General features: G+C 41.8%; 1 protein-coding gene across 3 annotated transcripts; it reads right to left on the reverse strand.

Annotated features, from left to right (window-relative positions):
* Positions 1-365: 365 nt before the first annotated feature.
* On the reverse strand, positions 366-20499 carry sec24a (SEC24 homolog A, COPII coat complex component). Of its 3 annotated transcripts, none has more exons than XM_047607055.1 (24): positions 20132-20499; positions 16448-17050; positions 14110-14289; positions 13646-13723; positions 13113-13175; positions 12282-12445; positions 11892-12079; positions 11619-11721; positions 11037-11160; positions 10839-10948; positions 10595-10707; positions 9312-9430; positions 8985-9040; positions 8630-8836; positions 8135-8258; positions 7645-7803; positions 6543-6716; positions 6303-6413; positions 5492-5667; positions 4447-4584; positions 4165-4269; positions 3770-3862; positions 3563-3666; positions 366-1950 (listed from the first exon to the last, which is right to left on the reverse strand). In XM_047607055.1, the coding sequence occupies exons 1-24, from the start codon at positions 20190-20192 to the stop codon at positions 1836-1838; spliced, it is 3468 nt and encodes a 1155-aa protein (XP_047463011.1). In that variant the 5' UTR covers positions 20193-20499; the 3' UTR covers positions 366-1835. The 3 variants fall into 3 exon arrangements, with proteins under 3 accessions (XP_047463011.1, XP_047463010.1, XP_047463012.1); XM_047607054.1 differs by having other exon boundaries at positions 11037-11163; XM_047607056.1 differs by lacking the exon at positions 13646-13723 and having other exon boundaries at positions 11037-11163; positions 20132-20498.
* Positions 20500-21188: the final 689 nt, after the last annotated feature.

Below are 21188 nucleotides of genomic sequence, written 5' to 3' on the forward strand. Positions count from 1 at the left end.
CCTGTTCCTCCTGAAGTCATCAAATTCTTTCACTTGTCCATTTTTTTCCAGCTTCAGCAGCTTCTGCCTCATACTTCTCCTCTCGGTGGTCATAATGTTATGGCTGTATTTTTTGTAGAGTGTGGGCTGCAAGTGTTTGATTGCAAAACTTTATGTTGTCTATAAAGTCGAATACACGTTTATATCCAACCCAAGAAAGTGATGTTATCAGGGCGTTGTCTTTTTTAATGACACATTTTCCTCTTTAGGCGAAACAAAAACTAAACTTCGCAAGTCAAAAGATTAAAATTAAGGTGTTAGATTTTTTGGGGGGATAATTTATTCCTTCTGGACCAGGAAGAAAAAAAAAATAGAAAACAAGACTATTTTTATTTTCAGGAGTTTTTTTTATGAAAGAATTTTGTGCATGAAGACCAAAACATATTCGTCTGTTCCTAAATACAATTTTTTCTTGCTTATATAATACATAGATTACAAACTGTATGAAATCAGACCAAATCAAAACAAATCTTGATTCAAACTCACTCGAGAGAAATCGTGACTGTGTTGGTCCATGTTGCGTCGAAGTCTTCGCTTTCCACACAATAAACACTGTTCACCCACCAACGCACAAACTACGTTTAAAAAGTCCCAACATTTTTATTTTCTTTCTTAGCGTCATTTCACCTTAAATGTTTCTACTAAAATCATCAGCACGTCTTAACCTTTATATAATGCAGTCTGTTCAATATACAAGTATCAATAAGCAAGATTAAAAGATCACAATGGCTTCGTTATGGTCTGTGTTAAAGAATTTCCCATATCCTATTATATTAAAATATTTCATATATATAGAGTCTGTATTTAAACAGAGGTTTAATAATAAAAGTGAGTTCCCATACAAGGCAATTATAGAATTTAATCAGATTGGGAGTCTCATAAATTAATCACGAGGAGAGAAAAAAAAAAGAAGAATGAAATGAATAGAGGTGTGTCCAGACAGAGAAAAGATGACACGAGGACAGATCCGACCAAAGAAACGACTTTTCCGCTGCCAAATCCACACATTCAAGACGGCGCGGGCGGCAAACCCGCCTCCACGCGCCGTTCAAATTCAACACAATCTACAGGTTTGTTCAACACACACTTATAATGACTGTCCAATAAAAAAAAAAAAAAAAAAAAAAAAAAAAAAAAGCACACGCTCTGTCCTTCAGTATGTTATATTATTAGAGTTGCTGTTAGAGCTCAGGTGTGTACAAATACTCCAAGTGACACCCATGAACGAACAGCCTGCGAGCGCCGACCCTTTCTCACAAACCTACAGACTCGTATTAGTAAAGACGACTGTGCTTCGTGAACGAAAAACACTTCACACACACGTATTTGCCTGTTGCGTATCTGAACGATACCCTCTCTTAGACAGCATTGTTCTATTAGAATAAACACTGATTTGTTCAATTATTGACATAATCATCGTGGATTTCTTGCCTTTCTTTTTTTTTATTATTTATTTTATTTATTTATTTTTTTTTTTCAGTTTAGTTGTTCCTTCCAGCGCGTGGCTTCAGCCGGGTAAAAAGTGCCAAATAACATCTTCGCTCTGTCCGTCACATAATTTGATTTGGCCGATGCCTCACGTCAGTTCAGCTCAGGTTTTTTCCTCGGAGATATGGTGGCGCACAGCTGGAGATGGAGCGAGAGGCGTCCTTGCTTTTTATCTCTCTCTCTCTGTCATATACTCATATACTCATACACACACACACACACACACACACACACACACGTCATATACATATATACGCACACACATACACCGATGCGCGTCCTCGCTTCGCTGCTCCGCCGTCTGAAGATTATTTAGAGATCTGCTGCTGGACGTGGAGAAGGAACTCGTAGTAGGACAGGGCCGACTCTGTTCGGTCCTCGATCATGTTCTGCATGAAGCTGGCTTTCAGCTGGCTCTCGTCCCTGAGTCACGACATGGAAAAAAAGGGAAGATTTGTTAAGTGGAGTTGCTTAAGACTTGGGTGGAAAGTCAAAAATAAGAATTTCCTTGTTCAGGGAAACACGTTTCTATAGAAGAGAGTAACCCTATGCTGCCACTACTGCTGTCACTTTGTGTACTTTTTGTACTGTACTTTTTGTTGCTTGTTGCCTGTTTAATGTTGTTTTCCTATTTAATTTCTTTAATTCTCTAATTTCTTTCTGGTCACTGTTGTGCTGCTGTAACATTTGAATTTCCCCAATGGGGACAAATAAAGTACAGTCTTATCTTATCTTATCTTATCTTATCTTATCTTATGTCACTGGCATGGCCACGCCCCCTTACCAATGAGGTCACCGGTAAGGCCACACCTCCTTATAAGTAGAAACAGCAGAAGATGACGCATTGTGTATTGTTCTTAGATAGTGATGTTCGATACCACTGATTTTCTTTCTGATTCGATACCAAGTTAAATTCAGGCCATTAAAATAAAAAAATTAAAAAAATAAATAAATAAAATGGGTGGACACAGATGGACAAAGCCGTGGGACTAAATTATGATGCTAACATTAGCTAAAGTCAGCTGTCAGAGTTGTTACTTATGACGTCAAAAATTCAAACTTCATGTTAAAAAGTCAAAGTAACAAATGTTGATACTGAACTCAAATGACAGCAGGTAATGACACAGAGGTACGTTCACAAAAGAGTTAACGTCGCAAAACTTCATGCTGTATTTATGTCAGGATTAATTAATTTAACCTTATGGAATGATTATGAATTGATGACAGATGTCATATATCACTCAGCTGTTAAGCTACATGGACATAAAGCCCCTGTTTTTCCAAGTTTTTCTATATAAGGTCACGATCATCGCTCAGCAACAACATTATTTACGTGTCTGCCTGACTAACAGAAGCCGCTTCACCCGTTTTCTGGCCGACAAATGCTACTAACACAAAATAAACACTGACTACTACTTTATATTTACTGCTAATGGTATGTTTTCACTCAAACGGATGGCGGTGGTGTCCCATTGTTTTTACATTTACACTCAATATATACAAAAAAATATGTCACTGGGCAACGCAGCTACTGAAAAAAATACTCTTATTGTTCTGTATCACAAACCACTCAAATGACTTGACAATGTTTGACAATGTAATACTGAAGAATTCATTGAGAATTAGCTGAATCATTTTTAAAGTTATTTTTAAGAACAGATGTGGAGTCAACATCAGTATTTACTTGCCAGTTCTTAAAGAATTAAAGGTTTTAGTAAAACTGACATTAAAGGTTGTTTTAGGTTCATAAATTTGTGTGATTGAATTTGTGCTCATTGGGATGAAGAGATTAAAGATTTAAAAACAGTTCAGTCATGTGTAAATAAGAAAAAGAAAAAAGAATCTGCAAACGGTAACTTTAAACATCTCCTCCTAAATAATATCACGCAACGCGTGAAAGGCTGAGATTCCTCAACTCCTGTAGCTCAGCTTCAAATAAGAGCTTCTCATCTGTTTGATTTCTGAAAGTGAATTAAGTGAAAATCCACCGGCTGGATCACACACGAGAACTTCCACGTTCTTCTGCAACACCCACCTGATGACATGCAGAGAGGGGAAGAAGGGCCTCTGATCCCTCAGCCAGCCGACGAACGCTCTGGTCCTCTGCGACTCTGCCGTGTCCAGTTCCGGGAGCAGATACTGTGAGAAGAGAGAAACGGTCGCGTTATTTTAGGATCAACAGCAACAACAACAACAACCACGGCAACGCAGCAGCAGCGATTTGTTTGCTGAGGTTTCCCACCAGGTTTTCAGGCACGGCAGCGTAGCTTGGAACTCCCAGGACTTGTGTGAGGAAGTTGGGGTGGCAGTTCCGTCCGATCCACAGATACATCACCTTTTTAGAGCAGAACATGAGTGTATTTTAAATCCGATCACAAAAACGCCCTCTTTACTGGGGAACATAAACGAAGCCTGCACTTGTGTTTTAAAGTCATGTGCCATCTGCACATTTAGGGTGTAACAGCAGGTCTGGACAAAATCAAACAAGTTCTCCCTTTATTGTGCTCTAATTACCACTGTTCAAATACAATCACCCAGAGCTGCACAGAGAATCTGTATCCGAAGCATCTTTAGGGTTTATAAATGTAGATATGACATGTCAGCTTCAAACATGGAGTTGTAATTTTAAAAACGTACGATCCCAGCGTCCATGAGGAAAGCTCCCTCCCTGCTGAGCTTCTCCACCGACAGCTGCAGCACTTTGGGCTGAGGGATAGTTCGCTCACTGATGTTCAAAGCGCCCTGGAGATGAAGCAAAGAAAAGATTCCTCAGTAACTATTTAAGTTCAAGAACATGCATTTGATCTAAAAAAATAGTCTTAAACATGCAAAAAAAATAAATAAATAAATAAACTTTCTTTTACAAAACAGTTGTTTTTTCAATAATGCGAAATACGATTAATCTTAAATCGTCCTCACCTCGTCGGTCAGATCGTCGAGACGGTACAGAGCAGGATGGATCATCAGCATGGCGTAGGAGAGCGGCTGGTACTTCAGCTGACACATGGCAAACACCCGGTCATCCAGCCTGGTGCTGGTGCCTGTCCGGAAAGCTTTCTGCAAAAACATGACACTGGATCAGTCGAGGCTAAGAGGCTTTTAATGAGTGAATCCGGAAGAAGGCTCCTTATTGGAGGCAGAAGCGGTGCGTTCCATTTGTACTCGGAAGTCAGAACTTTCTACTCGGAAGGTCGTCCTCACTGTCCCCGAGGTTGAGTTACCAAGATGGCCGCCGCTTGTGTAAACAGTAGCTAGAAGCTCCTGTAATATTCTGTTTATTAGCACTCCCGATTAGTTTTTACTGCATTAAATCAGCTGTACAAACAGGATGTTTCCACATACATTTGTTGAAATGCTGTTATAGTGTAATTTCAGTTTTTTATGTGTTATATGGGAACTACAAGCCCCTGTCACGCTAACAACGGCTAAAAATCAAAACATCATAGCAATAAATAACAACTGTGATTAATAGTGTTTTTTTTTTTTCCACAATTAAAACTTTTTAATATTTTTATGATTTTCTTCTGCATGTGGTCTTGTAGGTTTCATCTCTACAAATAATTCTAGTAAAAGACTCATAAGTTGGTTCAAGTTATCCCATCAGTTTACAATTTGTGGAACTTAAATAGCCTAAATTTAGTTCAACATTATAGCAATAATATTAGTCACTTTGCACAAAAAAAAAAAAACTGTAAATATTGAACACACCAAGTTATATTCAGACAAGTCAAGCGCTTGCAGCCATGAGCCATCGCTAAATGGGTCAGAGTGGCCTGGACTTAATGTTAAGAGACACACACTGGAAGACAGACAAAACTGTATTCATGTGCTTTGCTCATCTTTGTGGAGTGGAGACGGTGCTGTTCCCGAGGGGACAAGAAAGTCTAAAGTCTAACTCCCAGTCCCGACTTCCGACCTCTTTAAATTCATAAATTAACCACGCGAATTCACATTCAAACATTACCTGTTTGAGCAGGGCGAGGGTGTAGAGCGGGAAGAGTCTGAGGCAGGCCGGGGCCAGCAGGCCGGGCTGCTGGATGGTCAGAACAGACTGGCGGTAAGACGTCAGCGAGTCGATGGCGGCGTTGGTCATCGCGTCCCTGGCGTCGCTCAGACTGGCCGTCACCGAACGGTCCACAGCTGGAGAGAAGGAGCGGGAGGAGGGATGAGAATCAGAACGAATTCATGATTTTTATCTGACAGAATCCTAGTTTTAACTGAACGAAGATAAACGATTTACTATTATTATTAAATCTACTCATTACTACAAATTTATGTCCTTCTGTTGTATATGAGTTTGCTGAATCATGACTGGTATGACATTTAATCTGGTAACTTCTATAAAATATGTTTTAATTTGAAAGAATCCTTTGCAAACACTAGTTGGCTGTTTGTACATAGCGCAGACGGCGCCGAGGCTTAAACAGCTCTCCGGGCTGATGTTCACCACGAGATTAAAACGAACTCGTCCGTAATACATTTTGATGTCAGCGTCCATTCTCCGAGCCAGCACAGACCTCGCTGCTCAGTAAGCGACGGTTGCTCGGCAACCGCAGCTGTCGACACTCATCACCATCTGTCTGCGCTAAGGACAGCGGATGAAAACCCTCCCGAGGGTTTAGCATCGAGCCAAATAAAGAGACTATTAACTGTGGCTGCGAGGAATCGTTTCCGAGCTCTGTGCAAATTCATGTTAACTTTCACATCCCTGCTTAAAGCCGCCGCAAACGAGCCTGAAAATAAAATTTATATCATATATATTGTGCAGTTCGTACCCATGCAGGCCAGCAGTCCAGTGATAGCTTGAACATCAGCCCCGGCAAAGACGTCCGACAGAGAGTTGACCACAGGTAGACACAAAGTGTGCACACGGATCCTCCGCTCTCCTGGAAGAGAAAACTCATGTTATTTAAATAAAAACTGAAGACAGAGAGATTTTTAATATTCAAATAGAAAACAAATCAACCCTCTGTGTGTGTGTGTGTTGTGTGTGTTGTGTGTGTGTGTGTGTGTACCTTTGCTGGAGGTGTAAAGCAGCGCCGCCTGGAAAGAGACGACCTGCATGTCGTCCAGGTTTTCCTCGATGGACATCTGAACCGCGAAGCCGGCGTCCGGGTTGACGTTGGGGAGGGACAGCAGATCCGTGGAGCGCACAAAGAAGTTTCCGTGGAACGTGTGGATGGACAGACCTGCGGAGAGATGAAATGAGGGGAAAAAAGAAAAATCAATCCAACCGGAAATGCACCAAAGAGTAAAATGCAAAATAAAACTTTATTGTTCCCGGGCTTCAGAAATATTTTACGATGCTTCATAAAGACATCATTAACGTGTGCTGCACTGTCAAACAGCATTGCATGCAAATGATTAAAACAATAATTCCTGTGTAACAATTTGATGACACCTCGACAGGATATTTCAGCCTTTTTCACTTCCAGTTAATGCAGCTCTTGTAGTTCCATGATTCATGCTAACGTAGCTAACCTAGCTAACCTGTGCCATAGAAAATAAAACACCAAAACTTGAATATCCTTTAAAAGTACGGAAGCCCCAAGCGGCCATGCATTCATGCATATTGTTACCTCCATTTTCCTGTGATAACGAGTTAATTTCCTCAGTTTTCTAGAGATTTCTCGAGAGTTATTTATCTTGTTATCTCTGAAAAAACAAAGCTTAGTTTTCTTGGGATCTCCACAAAATTAATCGATATCCAGCAAATACTGAAGCACAAATCAAACAGCTCACCTTGAAGCAGACCCGTTACATTGGGATATTATTTTACTACATTATAGTGTATGCATCAGTCAGCATGACAGAATTCTCTCTCTATATATATATTATGATTTAGAGATAATTAACTCGTTGGCACAAAAAACAATATGTAAACGCATGGCCACTTAGTGTTTCCGTATTAAAGTCCAAACATCTCACTAATAAATGTTCCATCCAAAGTGAGACGCCGACACAATCCAATCCTAATGTTTATTCTTAGAACAACGCTGCAGAACTGAAATAAAGGCAAGAAGTGGAACAGTGAAAAGCCTCTGCGCTGAGACATGAGGGACTGAGTAAACCTCAGAATGCATATTTAACGTACAGCGTATTCTACACTCCACAGACCTTTGGTGCAGCGTATCCTCATGACGGCCTCAAAGCCAATCTTCCGAGTTAAGTATCTCTTCAGATCCTTCTGGAAGCGCTCCACCTGAGCCGGGTTGTGCTGGTGGTGGTAGGAGGGGTAGTAGTAAACGCTCCCTGCTGAGTATCTGGATATGCAGCCTGCAAGAGAGAAGTGACACAAGAAGATAAATAATGAAGCAAGTCAGGTAGATTGTCTCAGTTTATATATATACACATATAAACAAACTCTTTCTGTTTACCTGTGGTGTAATAAGGCTCTGTTATAAGCCTATAATAATTATCCTAATATGATTACACAGACTTAATGTTCTTTCTCATTTAATGCAACCTTAACATAATAACCAGAAATGAAATTATAAGGTAAGTTACATCAGGGGAAAACTTCCTCTATCGTGCACTAAATGTGTAAGTTCACATTTTCAACTTATTGTCCGTCTCTTGTCTCCGGTTCATTCAGTTGGAGACTCACCCAGCGAAGCCAAGTCACAGTACTGGGCGCTGAGCAGGAACAGGTCGACGGCCACCTGCTGGCCGGAGCAGTCCAGAGCCAGCTTCTTGTAGAAGTCGGTCGCTGGGGATAAGTGCTGGATGTCCTGAAAGAGAAACCACAAACCATAGGACAATGAGTACATAAATCAGAACGTAAAGCAGAGAATCATCAACGTGTACGAATGACTGCTAACGATGCAAAATGTGAATAAAACCCTGGTGGTTTAATTTCTTTTAGCTGCTCATGTAATAGTCAGTGTGTTGCATCTTAATTATAAAAAAAAAACACAAGTTCCTAATCTTTTGTAATAAACTTATAATAATAAAACAGTAAAGAAAAGCAGCATATCATCAGTAGAAAAAACAATGTTCTGTTGTATTTTCTGTAAATATTTTAAGTGGTATCTGTTGCTGCAGGATGTGCAGGATTCTCATCGACTCCCTGGAGAAACCTCATCGTCACCGGGGCTCTAACCTTGGCAGACGCCCGCTGGTTGGGGTCTTCTCTGGACTGAAGCGCCCCCACGCCGAGGTTAGGCAGCTGGGTCTGAAAGACGGACATGCGCCCCCCGGTGGGCGACAGCAGCTTGAAGGCCGCTTGCAGAGCTGAACCCAGGGCGGACTGGGTCTCCATCGTCTTCTCGAATAAAGTCGGGAGGCTCTTGAGCAGATCCTGCACGAGCTGAGAAACAAATACAGAGCGTGAACGATCAAGAAACTAATCTCTACTTTCTAGCAAGTAGGTTCACAGACAAGAATTCATGTTCTATGTGGCGTAAAGAAACAGGAAAAAATTTAAATGTGAGTTCATGATAAGTACATGGCCTTACCTCTTTGCATTCATTGAGGTTTACTAGAAGGCTGTCTGGTGTTGGTAAAAATATATCTGTGGAGCAAACACACATTCACACACTGATACTGTGGTGCACACGACCCAAGAATAATAACTAAACGGTCAAATACTGACACACGGTCAGATACGCGCTGAATGTTTTTACAGAAATTCATACAAAACAGCCACGTTCACCGACACTGAGAGTCCGTAACCTTCAGCGTTTATGTGTTTTAAGTACTCGGCGTACGTCTGCAGACGGCAGCTGGTGTCGTGCTGGTGTTAAATAACGAGAGTGCGACCTTTACTGTGGGCTGCGTCTCACCTTCGATGTCAGACACGATGAGCATCTGAGGCTGAGAAAGTCCCTCCTGGAGGTTGTAGAAGTGGATGGTGCTGTCGAAGGTGATGAAGCCTACTTTTGTCCGAGAGTCTCCAGGAAGCCTAAGACAAACGCACACATGAGTGAAGCCTGCACTCTGATGACAGGCGGTACTACTACCTACGAAACCCTAAAGCTCCCTGCACCAAGCTGGTGAGGTGAATAACATCGATCGTCTTCTTATCACGGGTCAGTGGGTTGGATGTATCAGGGAGCAAGTGAACAAAACGGACAAGTGGGAGGATTTCCAGGGCCACGCCGTGATGTTGGATGACTGTGGGGTGTTCCTCGTCTGCAGCTGTCAAAGCGGTTCAGGCCAGGGAAGGCGGTGAAGTGGTCACGGCCGAGGCTCAGTGACGGATATGGGGAGTGAAAGCTGACCAGTGTGATCTGTCTCCGCATAGAATTGGTGGCCTGGTCTCAATGTGTAATGTTTTTTTCATTTGCATCATGGTGTGGTCTCCATGTGCTGCTTATTATCTGGGGGGAAAGAAACATCACGTTGCAGCTGCCATGTTTTTTAAGTCCTTTGTTTGTCGTTAGGAGACATTCTCCCAGCTTCAGAAATTTACTCTCCATCTTGCTGAGAACAGTGACTATGATGAAAAAAATGGCAGCTTTGATGATGCCTTCATGAAAACCCGGAAATTTCAGACTTCTGATATCATAACGTTCACGTTACAGGTTAACTCGGAGGAGAAAAATAAGTTTGGTTTATTGTCACTGTTTGTTGAACATTAAATATGTGCAGAAGCTATTTTTATTTTGGAATCAGTAATTTCTTAGTCTGACAACTCAGAGCTCATTTTCCCCCCAAGTTGTCTTGAATGCAGCATCATCCCAACCAAGACACAGCCCCACCGTACTTCTGACTGGCTAGTGATGTTAGTTTGGAGAAGGAAAGCTGCGTTACTCTCATTTCATTGGTAGGTGAACTCAACTGACTGCTTGAATCTGACAATATCCCACATCAACATGTTCTAAATGTTGATTTTATTTTTAATCGCGATCGAAGGCCACATGCTGGAGATCCGGCACAGTGCCCTGCATAATGTACACATAGGAGACACGCACAATACTGATTAAAATCTGGTGAAAAAAATGAAACCCGATGGTGGGGCAGGGACCCCAGGTTGGGAACCACTGCTCCAGAGCATTTAAAAGTATCCGAGGTATCTTTTGTCTGAGAGATCTGTTAAAAACTCTCAACTGATTGTTGTACTTACGCATTGATGTTGTCCAGCAGTGACTGACAGAACACATTCAGGTAGCCCGTTTCCACTGCATTGTGGGATACGTCCAGAACAAAGAGGTAAACTGCAGGCTGTGGTGGCCTCAGCTGGACAAAATCAGGGCAAAGAAAAGTTAATTAATACAAAAAAAAACAATGCAATAACACGAAAAAGGACAACTTGTAAATGTATTCGTGTTATAACAGTTCATCACGTAAATAAAGCTGGTGAAACCCACCATGTATTCTGAAGGAGCAATGAACTCGATGGTGGCATTCTGGACCTCGGGTCTTTTGTGTGGTTCTCCGTATGATCTGCTGACTGGGTTGTACATAAACTCCTCTGGAACTGCTCACAGACACACAACATTCAGTGAGGCAGGTCACTTTACTAAGGCGTGAAGAAATAAAAATTTTAGTCATCACCCCTCTCTCACCGTCATTGACCCGATAGCATAGGTTGCACTTCCACCTCCTCTGGTCCAGGAAAGACACGAAGGGGTTAATGTAGGTTCTGCAGGATCGACACCTGACGATGGTGCTGGATGTCACCACGGGAAGCTGCTGCAATGACGAATCCACAGAACAACAACCTCTGTGAGACACGTGCCTTCGGGCAACCTTGTTTTCTTGTTTGCGGCTCATTGTAAATGCCATTCCAATAAAGGCTTTCTTGTTGCTGCCCGAGTTGTGCAACGGTCCAGCTGTTTGTGTCCTCGATTAACAGAGGAACATAGACCAAATGATTGTGACAGTTTTTCCCCAGCGGTATATTTAATGAAATCATACTCAGGGGGGAAAAAAAAGGAGAAAATGTAAGAAATATAACCCTGGATAAGGATGTAAATTAACATTTCCTTTGCATGAATGCAATCAGATAAACATAGATGTTAGGTTCTGCTTTAAAAACAAGCAGAAGTGATTAACTCCACACCCCAAAAAAAACATTCATATATATGTGTGTAAAGTAGAAAAGTTGGTGTTGTGTACGAGCATTAAATGCTAAAGTGAGGCATTACCGAGAGGTCTTTGAACGGGTGGAGCAGCAGGCCCAGAGGCATCTTGGCTTTATTGAGCAGAGACTGGGTCTGAGGGATGCTGGTCAATGTCGAACGGAAAACCCTAGAGACGAAACAAACAGGGACGACTTCAGTCAACAGCGTCGGAAACTGACCGCAAATAGCATTTCGCTTTTAACTGCAAGTACTTCCACTGTTATCTAAAAAACCCTCAGTTTGTGGAAGCATTTATCAGTGAGTCTGATGGGATAATAACACAACACTGCGGCTCACTCTGGGTGGCAGTTGACTTTCTGCAGGTCCTGGGGGAGGCAGGGCGTCGGGGCGGGCACGGGGCTCGGGGGCAGCAGGTTTCTCTCCTGGAGCAGGTTGACCACTCTCAGGGACTCTGGGGTGCTGGACTGGAGGCTCATGGCTGCCAGCGACGGGCTCAGCTGGGCCATGCCAGGGCCACCAGGCGGCTGAGAAAGAGGAAAAAAAAGCTTCTAAAAACCGATTTCTTAACCGTTCTCAAATGACATTCATTTAAAAAAAACCTGTATGTGTATATTTAAATATGTGACATAACAAATGATAAAAAAAAACACAGGTTTTGAATGTGTGTGCATGTGCATGACAAAAGCTAGAAAGCAAACGCTGCATGCAAAGCATCGGGCCTCTCACCTGCTGGTACGGCTGAGGTGCTTGAGTGTAAGGCTGCGTGGCGGCTTGCATCGCAGGGTGCATGGGGGAGGGAGCGTGGGGAGCCGAGGTGTTCTGGTACCCGGGGGGGAGGGATGGGTAGTGGCCCAAATGTCGACCAGGTGGTCCAGGTTGAGTCAGGCCGCCTGTAAATTAAAAGGGGGACGACGCGTGAGCTCAGTTGATGTGAAAAAAAGAACACGTTTAAAAGGAAGAAGCTGGTGTCATTCTATACTTTTCTTGAAGGCAACACAGTCTATCAACACTTCACAACGTCTGAGAGGCACCGTGTTCCAAGGCCTAAGGCACCCTGGTTCAGTGCAAACATTACTCAAACAGTACGAGTAAACACTTTCTTGCCAGTGGGTATTTAATGCATCCACAGAGTAAAGCCTAATTTACAGTACTGCACTGACCTACATACATTTACTCGTGCACTCGTCAGTCCTGCTCACTCTGCAACAGCACAAGTCCTTATGGGGGCTGTGTCTTTTGCTACTTGGGTTAATATTTGTCTCTACTTTTCACTTTTAACAATGGCGGCTGAAACTTTTGTAACAGATATTTGTATGATTTACGGCCAAAAATTTCACCAAACACGAGTCATGCAAATATCTGCAGCTCCAAACCTCATCAGTCAACCTGGACGATTCTTTACTGATCAAAAACAATCAATTTGTAAAATCACAGAGCTGGAGAAGATGAAGGTAAATACTACAACCAGTCGTGATTTTAGTGACTGACCGACCGTAACCGTAAAGACGTCCATTTGCCAAATAGTGAGAACTGAACAGAAACAGAAAAAGGCCTTACCCATGTTGTTGTCAACATGATTATAGTTGTTTGTCGCTTGTGGGCCATTGCCAGCCACAGCTCCTGTTGCAAAGAAAACACAGATGTGATATGAGTCGTCCACGTGATACGCTTGCCGTTTCTGACCCAGTGTGCTCACCACAGACACTGAGGATGGAATGAAATGTGCGAGATTGAGACAAGGAGGGCGCTAAACTATGACGATTCTACAACGATGACGCCAATTGTGGAAACGATCGGTGCCTTAAGGAATCGTTTGAATTTCGGCACTGATAAGACATCTATTCACCAGTTGCACAGGAGATACGATGAAGAACATGCAAACAAACTACCAACAGGAAAGTGTTGCGACAAGGGATGCACGGATACTTAAAAAAAAAAAAAAAACTCAGTCAAGCTCGAGTGACTTGACTTGTTTTCTAGTGAGGAAAAGAACTAGTGCATCCGTAGGTACGACGACAAACAGCACAGAGAGGACAGGACTGGCACCACGGCACTGATACAGCGTCTAACGGCTAATGATCTGGCCACACCTGGACATTCAATATCCCCCTCCTGGCAGTCGGACTCAGCTGGGGAAAGAGCGCTGCTAACAGCACCCCCACACTGAGCTGGCATGTAGGGGAGGGAAACAATGGCAGGTGATTAGAACAAAAAATGGTTGGTTTACAAAAGAACATACAGGACAAGCGCCTAGTGACACCACGTATCGATCAACACAGGTTGAATCTTACAATCGGCACCAATAAAATGTTCGGAACTGGCCCTTTATTTTTCTTTTGAATGATCTGTTGACCACCAACCCGAGGTCTCCTACTCTTAGCCAAGTCCTGACTTAGGCAAACAATTGCTATGGGAGAGCCCATTCTCATGCAGACTTAAAAAAGTGAAAAAGTAAAAATGTGCGGGTACAGCAGAGAACATAATCACACATAAAAAAAGGACAATTTATTCCAATGTGATGGTTTCAGCCGGGGTAACGTAAATACACTCGTACCGTCTGCTCTGGGGGGTGGAGGTGTGGCGTTGGCCATTGGGGGTCCGGTGGGAGGCGGTGTGGGTTTCATGGTTGGTGGCGGGCCTGAAGGTGGAGGACCTGTAGGCGGAGGCCCATAGCCAGGTCTGCTTGGTTGGTATGTGTGGGGAGCCACGGGATTCATCGGAGGAGGTGCAGCACCTGGTGATGAACAACAGCGTCATTCATTTTCTAAAACACACTTTAATGGCTAGAATCACTCACTATTTTCTTTCTCAAGTCAAAGTCACCGTTGAATTTCTTCTTCAACCTCTCTCGCTGTTTCAGTGGAGAGTCCCCGGCAACTCCAATAATCTAGACAGAGTTATCGCTTCTAAAATTACGTCCGAGCCACTGTGACACGTAAAACAACTCTACCCTGTTAGCACAGCGCGTACGTGAAAGATATGAGACAGCACAGAGGTGCTGTAACATTATAAGCACCGAGTAGCAGCAACAACAGCTGGTGGTGCTACTAAAGCAGCCAGCTAACGTCAGAGCACCGACTCGCCCGCGGCCTCTCTGTACACAAACAAACTCCTTGATGGACTTATGGGTCAGCGAAGGCCGCATGAAATATGGAACGATAGAAGACGCTAAACAGCACTTTGACCCTGGAAAGTGGAGTAGGAAAAAAAAGAAAAAGAAAGAAAAGACAACAGTGGACCGACAAAATATTATGCACAGTCTGCAGGAGGAGTTTTCTTTCAGCCGGAGCACTTCCAGCTTAAGATGCCACATTAATGCCAAATATCTGGAATACAAATATCTGGAGACTCCTGCAACCAGAACAGAGACTGTTCTCAGTCGCAGGCAACATCGCAAGTAAGAAACTCTCCTCTCGGACAATGTTAACAAGTTAGTTTGTGTTAGTGGCTGCTGAAAAAGGGAGGAACGGGGCCACATCAATGTGGATAAAAGTTGTTAAAGTTGTTTCATGTTTGGCTGAAACTGTAGAAGGAATTTAATAAACTTATTAAATGAGTGTATATTTCCGTTCTTTCTTTTGTCTGTTTGCTCAAGCCAAATGAAACATGATTAATATAGATTAAAAATTAATGATATTTAATTGCGATTAATTGAATGATTAATCTGATTAATATGTTTTAATCGTTTGACAGCACTAATATACATGAATAATCTATCTATAATAGCAGGGACGACCTTCAGAATAAAGTGGAGACGTATAATAAACGCTAAAATAAAGACAAAAAAATATATTTAATCCTCTACTACACAGTGTGCGTCATGGATTTTACATTTATCAAAATGTCTAATTTTCCGATACACAGGAAAAAGACCCGACACTTTTCAGTATATTAATTATATTATTTGAGCAATATTATGAAATCTGAAATGCTCACAGTGTACATATCTCCACAGTGACGTAATCTGTTCTGATTAACTCTTGCTTCCGCTGTCTTCACCGAACTGGCGAGATACAGTATGTCCTGATGGTGCAAGTTTCAAGGCAATCTGAGATATGATGGTGACAGACTCAGACAGTCATGTGACCTCTGTATGTGTTGCACTAAAAGATTTTTTTTTTTTTAAATCAGCGTGGCGAATTTGCAAAATCACAAATCAGCAACACATGATGCAACAAAGCCACTTCCTGTTAGCAAAAAAAAGTCACACTACTTCCCAACATGACACAGCCCTTTAACATCACAGCAGGAAATTAAACGTCAGCCAGAATCTGACAAAATGTCATTAATGCCCAATAGACATATATTTGGTTAATATCACCACTATAAAGGCATTTATTCAATCATAACAACTTGTACCAGAAACTGAAATTAAAAAGTATCCCACTGGAAATTGGTATTGTTGTTTTTTTTTTTTTTTTTTCATTTGAACTTTGTACAAATTCAGAGCCAATGAGTTTCTGCGCTTGGGACGGAGCCAGAGGAAGTAAACCGCCAACATGTTCAGTGCTGGAGCAGAGGGCAATGTCCAGCTCCAACATATCAGCACTGTAGATATCTGCACCACTGCGTCAGTAAAATAAGACAACGGAAAAGACGTTTTATAGAAAACGTACTGGAAGGCACCGTGATTTAAAAATACGATGCAAAAAGGTTTCAGTGATTTGGCAACTATTACCACAAATTAAACCGTCTACGTTTTGATGGTCTTAGTGAAACGTGAGGGTTCGATTAATCATTTTTATTGATCCGACCTTGGGACTGACTGAATCATTACCATCTCTGGTGTTACTGGGAACGATTTAATCACCTCTGTGTAATTCTTCCTTCATTTCATTTTTTTTTTTTACCTGGATGTTAAAACTCTTTCAGTGGGACCTTAACGTTCTTACCTGGCTGAGTGTATCCATGTAGGGAGGTGGGGGGCAACACCGGGCCTGGAGGTTGGGTGGCGCTTTGGGACATGTGGGGTGGAGGTGCAGTGCTGTAAGCTGCTGAAGATGGTGGTGGTGGTGGCACCGGTACCGCCGCTGCGCTTGCAGCTGGATTCACGTGATTTACCGGGGGGCCGCGGGGAGGCGTGACCATGGAGGCTGACGGGCCCATCGGTGGTGGGGGGGCTGTGTTGTACTGCCACGCTGGAGCCATTGGCTGCTGAGGACTTGGATAGTAGCTACTTGAGGACACAGCCGGAGGAGGAGGAGGCGTAGCCTGTGCGGGAGGCAGCCTAGGACCGGGGCTGGGGCTGGCAGATTGAGGAGGGGTATGAGATGCCAGGCCTGCCATTGGAGGCCTAGACAATGGTGACTGCCCTGGGGCTGATGGGTAGGAAGTGAGTGGTGGGCCGGGTTGATAGGAGCTAACTGGGGGAACAGGCTGGTATGGCCCAGAAGGGTACAGTCCAGGGCCGGGGGGTGCAGGAGCTTTGGCCTGCATTTGATTGTAGGTCGGTTGGTGAGTCATGTTGTAGTTGACCCCTGGATTCTGTGATGGACCTGAACACGTGAAGAAGAAACAGACGGACAATCGATATCAGACATGGACAAAAACACACATTTATCCTACACCAAATAACCCAAATCAAGCCATCCAAAGTAAACTAAAATATTCTAGGATCGTTACATTTCAACGCTGTTCTTTCTTTTCAAACTGTTCTCGAGTGCCACTACTGCAAAGAAAAGGCCTGTCGGACACCCTCTTGTGTACCAGATACCAAAATGACTACAATGATTGCAGCTCTCTCAGAAACAGTCAACAGTTATGTTCAAAGCCACAAAAGCCCAACTGCTAGATTCCCAGTCACAGGAATCACTGTTATAGATTTTGTGCCAAAAAAAAAGGGTTTTAGTTTGTGATTCATGATGTATTACAGCCAGTCATTATGTTTAAACCTGTTCAGAAAGTTCCAAAGTACAGAAGAAAACCGGTTGGCTTCGTACAGAAAGTGACAACCACTCAAATAAATAACGTTCGCGCAACCCAGGGTAAGATCTCTTTCCTTGGATTAACCCCAACATGACCTGCCTTCAGTGGAAATAAGTGTGGAGCTCTGAGCTGAGTCTGACTTTACTGTCCTGAACACAACAGTAGCAAAACACAACACTTCTGCACTGTTAAAACTAATCTAATTATATATATATACATCGTGCAGGTGTTAGACTCAAGGATTATCTTTTACTCCTTAATTTCTGTGATGCAAAACATACAAAGCAAATAAGAGCAGGTGCATGAAAATTGAAAGGCTTCTTAACGAATAGGAAAAAATAAACAGTATGTACATAAATAGGTTAATGCTTAAATTGCAGCACTATTGCACTGCTGTTTGCACCGTAAGTGATTACACAACACTAAGGGATTCACTACAATCCACTTAGTCCTCTACTATGCAAGTAGCAGCAAAGGTAAATCAGTGTAGTGAGAAGGGATTAGAAAACCACTCTTCTCAATGAGCAGAAATAGAAGAACAAAGTTAATCCGCTTCAAATATCTGTCCTTCCTCAGAGCGGGGAAACTGCCGTCCAATCAGAATCTGACCTTTCAGTCAATCACAAATCAAGCTACAATCAAAGAGGAAGAAAATAATAAAAAGATATATTTAAAGGACATGATTTCTTTTTGCATATATAAGCATGACAACAGAAACAGAGGACGTTTAAAGCCCATTTTTATCATACAATGACACTGATTGTGAGAAAGGCTGGGAAGGGGTCACCATGTGACAACGTCTTTAGATAACAATGGAATTATTTAACTCACACCGCAAAGTTGGTTCCAATTAACACAGTAGTAGTTTAATCCTGTATTGTCATTAGACCTGTTTGCTACATTCTAGGTAAACATGTTAAAATGACTCGAGCGTACGGTGCTGATAGTACTGAGCAAAAGACTTTAACCCTGGTACTGATTAGTAGCGAATGCGTTTCCAGTCCAGCCCACTTTAACATTTGCCTGCACTAGCATCAAAGGGGCGTGTGCTAAATAATAAAACGGAATGAATTATAATTCAGTCAATTCTGTCTTCACCGGTAATATATATATTTTACATTTCTTTTTATATTATAGTTTATATTTTCAGTTCTCTTGCAAAGTGTAGCTTTTGCACTATTTTGTATATAGTTTGTGTTTAAACTGAAAAGGAGAAACTCTCCAATTTCATTATACACTGTTTAATGACAATAAAGATCATTCTATTCTATTCTACAAGAGGACACCTTCAAGTGTGAGCAAATGGAAGGTTTACAGGAAATAACTACATTTGCATTCAGTGACATCCTAACGCTATACTTTGTCGTTACTGGAGAGTATGAATTGAAACGTATTGTTCTGAAACTTCACTGCACCTGCCTTCAGTTTTCATGGTTTGTCAGACACGTGGCGGTTTGAGATTGATCAGAACGCTAAGCACAGTTAACATCTTTAATGAGACGTCCGAAAGTTGAAAGGAGTTTAGAACAAGAAAAGAATTTGAGACACGTGTCCAATGCACTTGCTTGTGTCTGCACTGGACATGAAAGCTCCTTCACCTGCACATTTAAAGTTTGACTCTATTCTAAACACCTTAGAAATGTGTAAGTGATGTGAAATTGAAATATGGAATTGATTCAGGCTGGAGAAATCTCTGCTTTAATATAACTGGCTCATACCCAATATGCCACATGTACAGTGAAACGCACACGAGTCAGAGGTATTTGACAGAAATCTGCACTGCACAACGGTTAGAGAACCACTTAAAAAGTCATATGAGATCATGTTGGACTGAAATGCAAATTATGTTGGAAAATCCCTAAGGTAACATGTGGAAAAAAAAGGCAAGTTAACGCTCATTGGCCATTTTAGTAGGTCAGGAGAGTATCTGGCTAATCAACCGGCTTAAATATCAAACACATCACAGATGCTTTGTTTCTTGTGTTCAGGCGTAGGCTTAAAAGATAATATTACTACCTGACAGTTTCCTCGCAATAATAACATCTTTTAACCCCAAGTCTGAACACTGAGACGTCTATACAAACTAGAACAACATGATGAACAAGTTTGAGCTATCAAACACATTCTTACCGTTATATTATATTTAAAATGTGAGGAACACACATGGTTAATGAAGTATATTGACCATTTAGTCAACCTGTTGGGTATGCCACCTCGACAAACTAAAAGTAGCAAGCAAGTGGCTACGTTTATCTAGTTAGCAAACAAGTACACTATTTTAGTCATCCTAAATCAGTAAGGTAACAGGTCAAGATTAACCAGGGTATCCATACCTCTGTGCTACTTCACGTTACAGCATAACTAAGTTAAGCAAAACCAGTTAGCAAAGAGTCAGCAAATAGCCCCAAGATGTTTTTTTTTTGTTTGTTTTTGTACTGACTTATTTTAATTCTCTTATTTCATAACTGTACATTACTGCCGAAATGGGTAATTTTCCAGTTTGGGATGAATAAAGCATCTGTCTATCTAGGAATGATCCCTTAACACCCGCTGGTATGTTTGTTTCTTACTTTGGTTTAAGGGAGTTAACATTAGCCAACGCGAGCTACTTCGTCAACACTAATTTTAAATTACATTTAAACGAGACTCACCGTTTGCGTATGCCTGTCCCTTCCCAGTCCCATTCTGAGCGTTGAATCCCGCAGTTGACATCTTGAAACAGACACCGGGATCTAATTTAGAGGTGCTTGGTTGGCGAATAGGTAGCTGCGTCTTAAGCTAGCCAACTAGCAGTAGGTCGCGGGTAACGCTTAAAGCTGTAGGGCTGAGGCGAACAGCGCCCACTGTAACGTTTTCTAGTTTCTTCAAAAAAAAAGTTAACTGGGTGGCTTGCTGGCAATCACAGGGCCATCGCTATTTCCACAAAAAACCCGTCCAACTACCTACGGGTGAGTAGCGCTAGGCCTTGTCGGAGTAATCGTGTGAGACACTTCTCTTCTTTCACCGGAAGTTGGGATCACCCAGCAGGATCAACGTAAAAATCGTCGGGCATGCGCAGTATGTACACGTGGCATTTCCTCCAGTGCGCAGATTTCTTCCGACGTACTGGAAACAAGAGGGAAAATAAATAATGCAACGTAAACTTTATCTACAATCACTTCTTTCTTTTACAATTTTTTATCCCGAATTTGATTTACGTGACGAAACTAAGGAAATATCGACACACTTTTAAAATAAAGTCATCTTTTTCAGGTTTTTCAGAAAACACACAAAAAAATGAACAAAATAATCAATATATTATATTCATTATTAAAATAATTTTGTAAAAAAAAGACTTATTATTTTAGAAAGGTGCCAATATCCACTATTCCGAGCATATTGTTAGCTTAATAGAATAACTGCCTAAGTATTTTTTTTAAAACTGACTGTTACAATATCAACAAAAATACCAATGGTAATTGTAAATGCCCAACAAGACAATTTTATTGAAAAAAATACATTCTATGATCCAACTGTCTGGAAATAATAAGAGAAGAAGAAGAAGAAGAAGAAGAAGAAGAAGAAGAAGAGTCAGCTTTATTGGCCAAGTATGTGTGCACATACAAAGAATATGACTCCGGTCACTTTGCTCTCTTGTACAGAAAACACAGAATTTAAATAAGTGTTAAAAAAAAAAAAAAAAAAAAATGGACTTTAAGAAATAAAGAG

Source organism: Mugil cephalus, chromosome 15, assembly GCF_022458985.1.
Source record: "Mugil cephalus isolate CIBA_MC_2020 chromosome 15, CIBA_Mcephalus_1.1, whole genome shotgun sequence".
NCBI classification, from domain to species: domain Eukaryota; kingdom Metazoa; phylum Chordata; class Actinopteri; order Mugiliformes; family Mugilidae; genus Mugil; species Mugil cephalus.